Source organism: Puntigrus tetrazona, chromosome 21 (genome assembly GCF_018831695.1).
Source record: "Puntigrus tetrazona isolate hp1 chromosome 21, ASM1883169v1, whole genome shotgun sequence".
NCBI lineage: Eukaryota > Metazoa > Chordata > Actinopteri > Cypriniformes > Cyprinidae > Puntigrus > Puntigrus tetrazona.
In genome coordinates this window covers 4,679,316-4,691,521 of record NC_056719.1, presented here as the reverse complement: position 1 = coordinate 4,691,521, position 12,206 = coordinate 4,679,316, and the positions used below count along the sequence as shown (strand labels likewise).

Sequence of the window (12,206 nt, the reverse complement as noted above, 5' to 3'; positions counted from 1 at the left end):
TTCGATCTCCGATCTTGTAGGTGGCGGTAGATCACAGTCAAAGTAATCGTAACCACTCCGCAGAAGAAGCGTCCGCAAGCAGAAGCTGTCATGGTGGCCTCCTGAACACATCAAGGAATGTTTGCCCTTTCTCTTAGTCGCCTGTTATTACAGGCTTTTCCCAAGCAACCGGTCGCACCTAGGGCTACAGGTATCTCTGATACGTTATTTTCTCAATCTTTTATTATTCGAAATGTTTTTCAGTACGTCTAGCTATTCTCTTAAGCTGTAATTATCTAGTGCATTTTCGTAAGCATGCTTTTGAGAAGCACACAACTTCTTTGATTTGACTAGATGTTACAGGACGATATAAGGCTGATGATGATCATTTGTTAGTCTCTCAGTCTATTCAATCTCTTTTCAGCACAATGCATCAGAAGTCTGACAACAGCTCAGCAAGAACCTCTAAAGAAAGATGATACGGTACGTTTCTCATTTACACTTTAATTGTTAAAGTAACCATTAGATTACTTATTTGCAACATGGTATCCTATCCAGCCTATGAAAATGGAAAACCCATACAAGCCCCCTCCGAAAACTTGCGTCCTGTGCAATGTTACCATAGACTTCAAAAACATTCAGGTTGGTAAAGTTAATAAATTGCTTATAAATATTTTTATTGACAAAATTAATCAAAAGGCTCTTTTTCTCCAGCTGTTATCCCAGTTTATTTCGCCACACACCGGCAGAATATACGGCAGACACGTAACAGGTGAGAGGATTTAAGTGTTCACATTAATATTTACATATTTAACGTTTTAGTAATTTGGGAACACCGTAACTCTTGCTCACAGGCTTGTGTGGTCGAAAACAGAAAGCGATAACGAAGGCAATAAAGAAAGCTCGTTCAATGGGTAAAGAATTTATGGCTATTTTTTTCTATATATATATTTTGTGCTTTCGGTAAAATGTTCATGGATATATGGTAAAATCAGAGTATTTGACTAACAAAGGTCTTTGTAATGTTCGCAGGTTTTATGTCAGTCACCCTGAAGGATCCACAGTTTATTAAAGACCCCGATATTTGTCGTGTCAAGCATTTTGAATAGGTTCTGTATGAAGACCGCCACTTCTTTAAACGTGCAAAATTTCAGAAATCCATGTGGAAAACGAATAAAAATTAATTGAAATAAAAACACCACGTGTGAATTCAGTATTTAATGTTCAAGGAATTTATAAACACTAACAAATAAACAACAAAAAAGATATTAAACAATTAACGCATGTTAAGATAAAGGTAGCCTCGGGTATAAAATTTGAAATGCTTTTCAGTCGTGACCAGATTGCTGTACCAATAAAACCACGCCCGGCTTCGTTCTTTAAAAGGTCGGAGAGACGCTTCTGTTCTGTCCGTTCATCTCAATCTCTGTGTCTGACCCGCTGTCCGAGGCCGACTCGCTGGTGTCTTTAGCTTTCCTCTTCCTGTTAAGTCTTTGAGGATAACAAGCGACGAGGCATTTTTTCCTGAGTCGTGGGGCTGTGTCCTTCTTTCTGGTGTGTTGGTTCTCCAGAATCAGAGGCAGCTTGGTGGCGATATCAGTGTTATGGTCGGTGCCGCAGCACAGTTCTAATACAGGGAGACCCTGAACAGTGAGGGTTTGTGTCCGTAATGAAGGCGCATCGGGGAAGAGCGTTCTGAGAGCTGAGCACAGAAGCACATTCTCTTTGGGGTCCTCTGGAGAGGGATGTTTCTGGGCTGAAATACAAAGTTAGTCGTAGTGTTACTACTGCGACATTACAAGATTTGTTTTTAGTTTTCGTTAAAGATAAAAAGAAAAGCTATCTGAGCCAAAAATGTGGCTAATATTATTCTAATACGATGAGAACAGGAATATAATATCAACTAAATAGGGTTACAACTGATAACAATATGCATCACTACAAGCCTTTTGTTTGAAATCTGCCACAGTTTGTAGTGAGTAACTGGTCTCAGAGGCACCCATATAAACAGCACTTCACAGAATAGATCGTACTTTTATTTTTCTCTGAGTTTTTCTTGATCTCCTCCTTCAGCTGTTTGATCTCTTCTTGAAGCGTCTCTACTGCCCTTTCACTCTTCTCTACTTTGTCACACACTTCCTGTATAACAAAAGAAGCATATGATTTTCATGTACTCGCCACACCGCATGCAAATTCTGCAACTAATAAGAAGTGTAGTTTACTAACCTGCATTTCTCCCAATAGGGCATCATTCATGCTGCTGATATTTTTCACCTCTTTTAAATCATCACCTGAGCAGAAGAATTTTGTCCTGAGAGACAAGAAAAAAATTATTTGTATATTTTGCGGAAAAAAAAATCTTATGCCGTTGTTTTACTGCAGTACTATGTGGTTTCAAGGGTGGCTGTTAATGTCATGATCCTCCTGACATCTTTGAAAGTCCGATCTCTAGATTGGGCTCCGACCCCTTCCTTAAATGTAAGTCTATGGTATGTTTATACATTTCAAAACCAAGAAGACTTACCATAGATGATCATTCACCCAAAAACAAAAAATGTACTCATCCTCGTGTCAGTCAAGACATATGAGTATTTATTGATAATAACGAATTTGGAAAATTTTTAGAATTGCATCATTTGCTTACCAATAGATGCTTTGCAGTGAATGGGTGCCGTCAGAATGAGAGTTCAAACAGCTGATAGAAACATCACAATAAACCGCAAGTAATCCACTCCTGTCCTTTATGTAATATGGTGTAAAGTAAAAAAACAAATTCACTATTAAGATGTTTTCGCTTCTAGCTAAAATCATCCATTCATATTATTGCTTTTACCAATAATAAAAAAACCTTCATCTGGTCAGAATCAGAAAATAAATAGAGAACAGTTCTAAGCAAACATGTCTGTATTTTAATGTGAAAGACATCAGGGGAAGGGACTTTTTTTAATTGGAGGAAGCATTATGAACTATAGTCTCATATTTTGTCTAGAAGTGAAACCGATTAAAAACACCTAACTAAGGGAACTGCACGACGAAAAGCTGCATGTCTGCAACAAACAAGACGTTTCTAACTCCCATCCTGACGTCACCCAGTTGTCAGCAAGTGATGTAACGCTAAATCTCCCCAAATCTGTTCCAATGAAGAAACTAATTCACCTAAACGATTACTGCCACTACATTTACAATTTCCAGCGATTTTTCATTTTCGATGCAACTATTCCTTTCCTATTCCCTGCAAATAAGATTCTGAGCGTATACCGGTGTTGATTGACAGCTCGACTCTCTCCTAAAGACGGACACGTGCCCGACACTCCCCAGTAGTCCTGTTGTTCCAGGTTTCCCAGGTTGCTCACAAAGATGGGGATGTTGATGTACTGTCTGCATGGAGAAAATAAATAGTTTCGGAAGTGTTTGCGTGGGAGCGTTGAGTGTAAAATCCTCACATCTCACCTGCTGTGCTGTATGAAAGCAGAGAACTCGAGTCGATGGGTGGAGCCCGACGCTGTGGCCTGAGACGGTGTGAGCAGCATGAAAACAAGCTCCTGATTGGACAGGATCTTTCTCATATTCTGATGAACCACTTTTTCCATAAAAGTCATTCGCTGTCTGGTGTTTCTTCTTTGTCTGTACCAACCAATCACATTCTCCTTGACACAGGTAAACACAACGCGTTAACGTGAATCACATTTTGGATATATTCAGTGGTAGAAAATGACCAAATTATTAAAAAAAATGTAGGAAGTACCTCTCGGTAATCAGACAAAATTTGTCTTATTTTCTCCTCGCTGACGCCACCGACATTACTATAGAAGCTTTTGAGAAAATTGAGGCAATAGTAAATAAAATTTCAACGCTTTTATATCAATGGTTCAGTGAGTTGTGGTCTAACAAATGGGTTACTTTGGAAAAAAACCATTAATACATACAAATGCTAAATGTGAATAGCATAATTTTTGTTTTCGTAATAATCAATTTTTAGCACATATTCGATCATTTCCACTTTTGTGTCCAAATGTAAAACCCAGGCCAGTTAAGAACCACTGCTTAATATAAAAAGGTTTTAATTGACCTACCTATGGAGTTTATGACAAGGGATGTGTTTCTGTATATCTGAAAAAGAGATAATATCATGCCACTGCTGTTTTTGGGTTCCGCGTTGTAACTATTATATGAAAATATTAAATAATTAGAGTCGATTTACTTAAAGTGTGCTCAAACTGTATGTGATCAATCTGTGAGTCTGTGATCCTGCAGTTCTCCTCTCCCACACTCTCTCCAAGAATAAGACCTTCCTTCAAACATAACATAAACACAAGCAGAGGTTACGGGACTGAGGGAATGCTTAGGAGATTTAATTCATAACCAATGATCATACGGTCACACTGGGATCCTTCGTCACTTACCACATCCGCATCACTGTTCAAATGATGAAACATCAGTGAACTCAACGCGAAACCCGATATGCGAACGGTCGTGTTGAATTCCTCCATGCTTTTGGGCTAAACCGCGAGTTAACTACCTCAACTTCATAGTTTTAAGTTACCAGGCTACATGTGTAAACTTTCTGCGCTTGAAGGTTTCGTTTAGTTATTCTCTGCGTTAAAGACGGCGGTTTAAAGCTGAACTCTAACGTATGCTGCCACCACGTGGCGCGGAGTGATATGCTTTAGGAACCCTCTACATTAATATGATTACTTGTGGTTTTAAAGTTTTTTATTTTATTTTAAAGTGAATTCTGGACAAACATTGTATCGCTGGCATTTCACGTTTGCAATTTTTTATTGTATGTTTTACTTTTTTTTTTTTTAATAATAGGCTACTTCCCAGTAAACAAAAAGACTTCGGAGAAACACTGTGCGAGTAATAATGTAAATATGTTTTATCTGTTTTAATATATGTTATGCGTTACAGATCAACGTATCGTTTAGCGACACATTTTTTTTTACCAGATATATCGTTTATAATGTTTGTAAACACGATTTCTGAGGAGACGCGGGGTGGCGCCAGTGCATCACTTATAAACATATGTGTCCGAACTTTAACCAGTCGCACGAAAACTTCGGACGTAGTTTCTAGATTTTGGATATACCGTACATGCAACATCATCTTCAGACGTCTGGGATGAGGAAATGAATGCAATCGAGGTATCGTGATGGCGTTGTGTTGAAACGTAAACCTTTTTAGGTGGCCGTTGTTTTCTCGCTCATGTGATCCTGTTGTTAAACTCTTATGGCACAGCGGTTTCTGATAACGGAAAGGAGACGGACGACTTAAGCCCTAAAGCTTTTCCATAATTATTTTTTTATAGGCTATTACAGTTTGTTAAATGATCTAGCAGAATCGTATTTAGATATTATGCATTTCTGATGAGGTTTTAGGAAGAGTCTCTTCTGCTTACGAGGGTTTACGAAGACCTTACAGTTTCCGCCGAAATAAGCTGTTATAAACAGCTATTAGCCCCAAATATCATACTACATAATAAAATACCATAATAATTACTACAGCTAGCCACAAATGCCATATGAAATAAATACAATATAAATCCCACAGTGAATACGCCTATTAGCCACAAATATCGTTAGTTAGTACAGAGATTACAGAGAAATATCATATAAATAAAATAAAATAGACACACCGTAGTTACTACAACTAGGCACACATGTTATAAAATAAAATTAAACTACCATTAGTATAGGGATTCAGCTAATCTACTAATAGAATAATAAACTTAGATCTATTAGACATTACTATAAGAACAGACATAAATATCATAAAAAGAAATAAAGTAGACATACCATAGTTACTACAACTAGGCACAAGTGTTATAAAATAAAATAAAATAAAAATGTAAATACCATTACTACAGTGATTTAGCTATTCTATGGAATAATAAACTTTTAGCTGTTACTATTAGCTGTTACTATAATAAAACATTTTAAAATCATAATAACAATTCGCCTTAAGTTTTTAACATTTTTATTTTAATGTTAACAATTTTTTTTGCAGACTTATTTGTTTAAGGTGAAATCAGCTGTAAGCAGATCAGATGCTCTGCAGTAATATATAAACAGGCCACCAACCACATAAAAAAAATTCCCCAGAGGCAGTACTAACACTCTGATTACGACATTTTAAACACACACCACCTCTGTTTTGGCTTTTACCTTCACCCGCTTGAGCAGATGACCCGAGCCCAGAGCCCCGTCCCATAGACTGACAGGAAGGAGAGCGGAGAGATGGAAGGTGCTTGGGATATTGCATTCGTGCTCTTCCAGGTGTGGATGTCCATAGTAGTGGGGCTCATCGTGTTACCTGCCATGTTCGGTGTGTCCCTGGGGTTCACAGATATCTACATCAAGGTGCTGGTTAAGACACTGGAGGTAAAAATGCCAAACATATGACTATTAATCGCTTTCCGTATCTAATCACATATAAATGAATTGTTGATGCAAACGCAGAAAGCTTTTTTCCCTTACCTAGACCTGACAGAGATTGAAAACGCAAAGACAAACTTGCAAAAGAGGGTCAAAAGGCATAAAACTAAAATAAATTTCATCATCAAGAGTTGCGTTTTTTTTAGAACAGGACATATTGAGCTTTTATTTGTACATGACAGTTAAGCGATCCCTGAGTATAAGAAGTACTGTGTTAAAGGTTACCTGAAAATAAACTTGTGTTCTGTGGCAGTGGGCGACTCTCAGGATCCAAAGAGGACAGAAGGAACGGCCAACGCTGCCATCACAGTTAGCCAACGGTGAGTGAAAAAAAGATGTCTGCCAGTGCAAAAATATCATGTGCATGAAACACAAGTGTTCGATCTCAAGATAGTGTCATGTGAAGCCACAGTTTCCTCTTTGGAATTATTTAAGCTGCATATTAGGCAATCATGAAAAAGCCTGCTTTAGTTTGCTGCCTTTGTTGATTTATTTATGCATTCTTTTCGAGCATTTACGCAGTCAGTTCATATAACAAATGTCACAAGCTTTCCGTTTACGTACAGTAGGAAATTAATATGTGAAATGCTTCTATTATTGGCCCGAAGCCAGAAGCTGTAATTGTTATTGCAGCAAGTGGCAGATTTCATCATTTCAAGTCGATCTTATTTATGAACTTTACCCGGCTTCAGACAAAGGCTTGTATCCGGAGCTCAGGACACACACGAAATCACGCTTACGTTATTATATCCAGACAAAAAAAAAAGTCAATCGATGAAAATGGAAGCACTGAGTGGTGCTCCACAAGCTCCTCTGCTTCTCTGTCTGGTCTCATTTCAAATTTATACCTCGTTTTCAGGGATCATTGAAAAAGATGACGGCTCCATGGAGGAGGAGATCGGAGAGCTGCGACGATCCCATCCCAAAAATCTGGCAGGGGGAGACTTTACACTGTGTGATGCCTTCTATTTCTGTAAGAAAGGCATCGAGAACATTGTTGAGGATCAGGTGACACAGCGCTTCACGTCGGAGGAACTGGCTTCTTGGAACCTCCTCACGCGGACCAACAACAACTTTCGTTACATCAGCGTGCGGCTCACCATCATGTGGGGCCTGGGAGTTTTTATACGTTACTGTATCTTGTTGCCTCTCAGGTGAGACCGACTTCATTAATCAGCTGACACTTAAACCGCATTAAATTGATAAGTGACGATTTTTAAATAGCTTATTACACCACAAATGCCGTTCTTTAAATCTTTTAATCGTCATAAAAAGCTGAAAATAATGTATCGCGGTTTCCACAAAATATAAAGCAGCATAATTATTTTCAATATAACAATAAAAAAATGACTAGAACACCAAATCAGAATATTAGTATGACTTCTAAAGGATCATGTGACACTGCAGACAGGAGTAAATGATGCAGCAAATTCAGCTTTGTCATTACTGGAATAAATAAAAATTTAAAATATATTAAAATGAGAAACATTAATTCTACATTGTAATAATAGCTCAGCATTTAAACGCATTAAAGCATTATTTTGACTCCCAGTTTTTAATTATTCTGACCTGTAACCGCGACCCGGATGTTTTGTTTGTGATTCACCTATATACTCATATATTTAATCATGTTATTGCTCTTTGTCAAAGGATCACGTTGGCTGTTATCGGATTGAGTTGGCTGGTGATAGGAACTACTCTTGTTGGATTGCTTCCTAGCAGCAAGTAATTAATAAATACTGCATGGCATAATTAATTATATCATATCCTCTTGTATTTCATTTGTGGACTATTTGAATAAGAAATATTTTAAACCAAATCAACTAAGTTTGTTAAATATGTATTGAATCCTGATGTTTAATTTCATATTAAAGTTTAAAGAAGCATTTCCTAACGGGTAGAGTCTTTTTCAGTGCCAAGAACTGGCTCAGTGATTTGGTTCATATTACATGCTACAGAATATGTGCCAGAGGCCTGTCTGCTACCATCCGCTATCATAACAAGTGAGTCACTGCTTCTTTTTTGATCCCGTTCTTTACACTTTAATCTCACTGTATTCTGTAAATTTTTATATTTGTTCAAAACATGCCTGGAAAAGTTATGTGGAATGTTTTGCAATTTAATTAAAGCATAAAATACAATGATAATTTAATGAACAAAAGAAGCTGGAGAATGAAAAATAATAATAATTTTATATGGGACGCATAACAGAGAGAATCGGCCGAAAAAAGGAGGCATCTGTGTTGCCAACCACACCTCCCCAATTGACATTGTCATTCTGGCGAATGATGGATGTTATGCCATGGTGAGTCACACCGACTGTATCAGCTGTGTGACATTGTGTGTCTTTAGAGGGTCTCAGGTGTCTTTAACGCAATTTCATTGTCCTCAGGTAGGTCAAGTTCATGGAGGCCTCATGGGGGTCATCCAGAGGTCAATGGTGCGCTCCTGTCCCCATGTGTGGTTTGAGAGATCCGAGATGAAAGATCGCCATGCGGTTGCCAAAAGGTGACAAAGTGTGTGTTCATCAGTCTTGTGGAGTACAACACGTCCTCACTCAATTTTGCTGTTTTCGCAGGTTGAAAGACCATATTGCTGATAAAACTAAGCTGCCAATCCTTATCTTCCCAGAGGGTAAAAGTTATATTGATGCAATTGTGTCCATATGCAGTAATCATGGAGTATCAGTCAAAAATGTAAATACTGAAGCTTGTTTCTACCATAGAATAATATTTGAAAAAAAGACAAAAAATATGATGCAAGATATAAATTTAGAAATTGTGAGTTGTAAAATTGTAATTCTGAAAGAAACAATTATTTTTATTATTTTGATTATTTATTTCAGTGGTGGAAACAAGCTTCCATATATAAGTATCAATCAAAATATACATTTTAATTTTCATAACGCACATTTATTATCTGTCATTTGTAATCCTATTCCTTTTGGTCTGTCCTTGTGTCTGTTGTAGGAACTTGCATTAATAATACATCAGTCATGATGTTCAAGAAGGGAAGCTTTGAAATCGGTGGAACGATATACCCAGTAGCGATCAAGGTATCGAGTGGCACTGGGTGTGTTTTCCTCCAGCGGCGGTACGGTTACCCTCTAAAAGGGACACACCTCATGTACTCCTCTCTTTCAGTATGACCCTCAGTTTGGAGATGCCTTCTGGAACAGTGCCAAGTACAACATGGTGAGCTACCTCCTCAGGATGATGTCAAGCTGGGCCATCGTGTGCAACGTGTGGTACCTCCCACCTATGACTCGACAGGTAAGCAGTCCATCTGTCTATCTCCAAACCGCTTGTCCTCTGTAAGGTCACAGCGATGCTGGAGCCTAAGAAGAGACGTGAACATAAACATATTTATTTAAACCATTAAAACTATAATCAAACCTGCTTAAAAGCACAATGTTACTACGGACTACTTTAAAGACGCTTACATGTAATTTCTGTGATTTGTTCGACGCTTCCATTTCTGTTGTTACTTACAATTGTTGAGGATTTTTGACTGCATTCATCGCTTCCTATCTTATGTTGCAGGATGGAGAGGATGCTGTTCAATTTGCTAACAGGGTGAAATCAGCCATAGCACATCAGGGAGGACTGGTGGATTTGTCCTGGTAAGAATACAAACAACCCTGCACAAAAAGCTGAAATATACAGTCATGGCCAAAAATATCGGTAAATCTATTCAAAGGCGGCTGTGAAAATGAATCTGCATTGTTAATCCTTTTGATCTTTCATTTAAAATGTTAGATAATAAGAATTAAATATGGGGGGAATATCATGATGAAATAAATGTTTTTCTTTAATACACATTAGAGAAACTGTAAACAAGCATTAATCTTTTACATGTCTGTTGGTTGTCTGTGTATATTGTGAATGTATTTTGAACCGTGAATTCATGTATCATGAATTCTCTGGATTATTTTTTAAGGTGTTCTGACTATTTTCTGCCATTCTCCTGCTGTAGTGCTTGAAGAGTCCGTTTTATGTTGATTCAAAAATTCCTAATTATTGTCCTGATGGTGGACTTTCAGCGCTCTAACTCTTTTCTTAAAGCCACTTCACTAATTTGTGAAGCTCAATTACCTTTTGCTGCACATCAGAAATATATTCTTTGTTTTTCCTCATTGTGAAGGATGATCAAGGGAATTTGGGCTTTGTTTTCCCTTCTATTTATATTTCTGTGAAGCAGGAAGCCATGGCCGGATAATTTCATGTTCACAATCACCCTGGAGTGCTCAAAATTGTGAATATGAATGGAAATGTATATTTTACTCATAACTCATAAGACTTTATTGGTGTGCCAATAATTGTGTCCAACGTGTATTTGAGAAAAACATTTATTTCATAATGATTTAACCCATTTTAAATAAATAAAATGTTCATAAATAAAATAATTAGGAGACATAATTAATGCAGATTAATTTTCACAGCCGCCTTTGTTCATATTTACCAAGATTTTTGTCCATGACTATATATATATTTTTCTTTCTTTTATTATTTTATATCATTTTATTATAACTGCAATTTTCTACTCTGAAGAAAACATTTTGATAAAATGTGGACCATAAACAAGCATACATTTTTTCAATTTCTGTTGGTTGTCTGTGTATATCGTGAATGTATATTGACTAGTGGATGACAAATATGATGGCCAATATAATCTTGACATAACCAGATACTAACCTAGGTAAAAATTTTTAAATCAAATTTTTGATATTCACAAAGTGAATCATTGTGTTGCAGGGATGGAGGGCTGAAGAGGGAAAAGGTGAAAGAGTCATTTAAAGAGGAGCAACAGAAGATGTACAGCAGCATGATTGTAGGCTCAGACGTTCACGAGGCATCTGTTGGTCCTGCGTAAATTTCATCTCACACTATTTATGAACTTGATCTGAAAGTCTGAAACACTTCTAGCGCAGCGGCCGAACACAATCATTCAGCATCCATCGGCGTTGCCGCTTATGATTCAGCCATATTTTTTTAAACTGGAAAATGAACTTGTTTTTTTAAATATGTACAGAAATCTTAAAATTGTGGCGATATACAGTTCCACTCACTTTGTTCTCAATCGTTGCTGGGAGTTAGCTGTTGTCTAGATTCACTCACAGTACACTGTAAACACTTGCATGTTAAAATATCCACTTTGTGCATATTCATATTGTATTTCTCATGTCCGGTGGGCTGTTCCTGTGCGGACACTAGAGGTCACTGTTACCAAACGAAAAACACATCGGACAGCTCACTATCGTGATTGCCTTTCCTAATAAAATAGCGAAATTAAACATTCATCTCTCCGAGCATCGATCGTTTAATTTCACGTGATGTTTAGCAGTCCTGTAACAGAACCGCTCCTGTCCTTAAAGTACGCAAAAGCAGCGCATAATGTAAACACAACAATTATATTAAGCCTTTTCAGCCCTCCGCGAAAAGGCAAATCTGTCTCCCTTGTGTCAATTAGTGATGGGTGATGCACAAAGCACCATTGAGCTCTTGATTGGAGGAGCACCAGCTCATTTTACTTAGAGCTCCATTGAAACGTCCGCCATTATAAAGTCATTAGGCGCTAAAAATTTCGCCGCGGAAAGTGGACAGAAAGTTTCCCGGCACGGGGTGGGGAAGTCACGGTAAATTCAAAGAGGAGACGGTGAGCAATATGTGCTTGCTGCGATGGCAGTTTAATAAAGAAAGCATAGAGTGTGAAATAGAACATAGTTATTCTCTGGCACAGAGGGCTGGAGCGGGCTTAGCTTTCTCTCTTTCTCTCCGTCTCATCCCCAGACGA

The 12,206-nt window shown here is 37.7% G+C and overlaps 3 protein-coding genes across 3 annotated transcripts; 2 read left to right on the top strand and 1 right to left on the bottom strand.

Annotated features, from left to right (window-relative positions):
- Window positions 1-32: 32 nt before the first annotated feature.
- mrps18c (mitochondrial ribosomal protein S18C) lies at window positions 33-1,112 on the top strand. The gene is made up of 6 exons (XM_043221552.1): window positions 33-190; window positions 404-462; window positions 538-621; window positions 694-751; window positions 834-893; window positions 1,012-1,112. The coding sequence occupies exons 1-6, from the start codon at window positions 118-120 to the stop codon at window positions 1,086-1,088; spliced, it is 411 nt and encodes a 136-aa protein (XP_043077487.1). The 5' UTR covers window positions 33-117; the 3' UTR covers window positions 1,089-1,112.
- Window positions 1,113-1,182: 70 nt separating this feature from the next.
- Window positions 1,183-4,606, bottom strand: abraxas1 (abraxas 1, BRCA1 A complex subunit). The gene is made up of 9 exons (XM_043221551.1): window positions 4,383-4,606; window positions 4,181-4,271; window positions 4,053-4,089; window positions 3,725-3,791; window positions 3,430-3,626; window positions 3,238-3,357; window positions 2,206-2,290; window positions 2,013-2,118; window positions 1,183-1,735 (listed from the first exon to the last, which is right to left on the bottom strand). The coding sequence occupies exons 1-9, from the start codon at window positions 4,467-4,469 to the stop codon at window positions 1,359-1,361; spliced, it is 1,167 nt and encodes a 388-aa protein (XP_043077486.1). The 5' UTR covers window positions 4,470-4,606; the 3' UTR covers window positions 1,183-1,358.
- A 365-nt stretch (window positions 4,607-4,971) lies between these two features.
- gpat3 (glycerol-3-phosphate acyltransferase 3) lies at window positions 4,972-11,712 on the top strand. The gene is made up of 13 exons (XM_043221549.1): window positions 4,972-5,123; window positions 6,162-6,359; window positions 6,667-6,733; window positions 7,273-7,567; window positions 8,064-8,138; window positions 8,327-8,416; window positions 8,625-8,718; window positions 8,806-8,921; window positions 8,992-9,047; window positions 9,383-9,468; window positions 9,557-9,685; window positions 9,956-10,035; window positions 11,168-11,712. The coding sequence occupies exons 2-13, from the start codon at window positions 6,216-6,218 to the stop codon at window positions 11,283-11,285; spliced, it is 1,350 nt and encodes a 449-aa protein (XP_043077484.1). The 5' UTR covers window positions 4,972-5,123; window positions 6,162-6,215; the 3' UTR covers window positions 11,286-11,712.
- Window positions 11,713-12,206: the final 494 nt, after the last annotated feature.

Bases quoted from the DNA above. Each gene is read 5' to 3' on its own strand.
- abraxas1 (XM_043221551.1), bottom strand. From the start codon at position 4,469: ATGGAGGAATTCAACACGACCGTTCGCATATCGGGTTTCGCGTTGAGT. The intron at 3,792-4,052 runs GTAGGTCAATTA...TTTTCTCAAAAG, and splicing joins CCTTGTCATAAACTCCATAG to CTTCTATAGTAATGTCGGTG. The intron at 2,119-2,205 runs GTTAGTAAACTA...TTTGTTATACAG, and splicing joins CCCTATTGGGAGAAATGCAG to GAAGTGTGTGACAAAGTAGA.
- gpat3 (XM_043221549.1), top strand. From the start codon at position 6,216: ATGGAAGGTGCTTGGGATATTGCATTCGTGCTCTTCCAGGTGTGGATG. The intron at 8,922-8,991 runs GTGACAAAGTGT...CTGTTTTCGCAG, and splicing joins CGCCATGCGGTTGCCAAAAG to GTTGAAAGACCATATTGCTG. The intron at 9,469-9,556 runs GTATCGAGTGGC...CCTCTCTTTCAG, and splicing joins TATACCCAGTAGCGATCAAG to TATGACCCTCAGTTTGGAGA.
- mrps18c (XM_043221552.1), top strand. From the start codon at position 118: ATGTTTGCCCTTTCTCTTAGTCGCCTGTTATTACAGGCTTTTCCCAAG. The intron at 191-403 runs GTATCTCTGATA...ATCTCTTTTCAG, and splicing joins GGTCGCACCTAGGGCTACAG to CACAATGCATCAGAAGTCTG. The intron at 894-1,011 runs GTAAAGAATTTA...TAATGTTCGCAG, and splicing joins AAAGAAAGCTCGTTCAATGG to GTTTTATGTCAGTCACCCTG.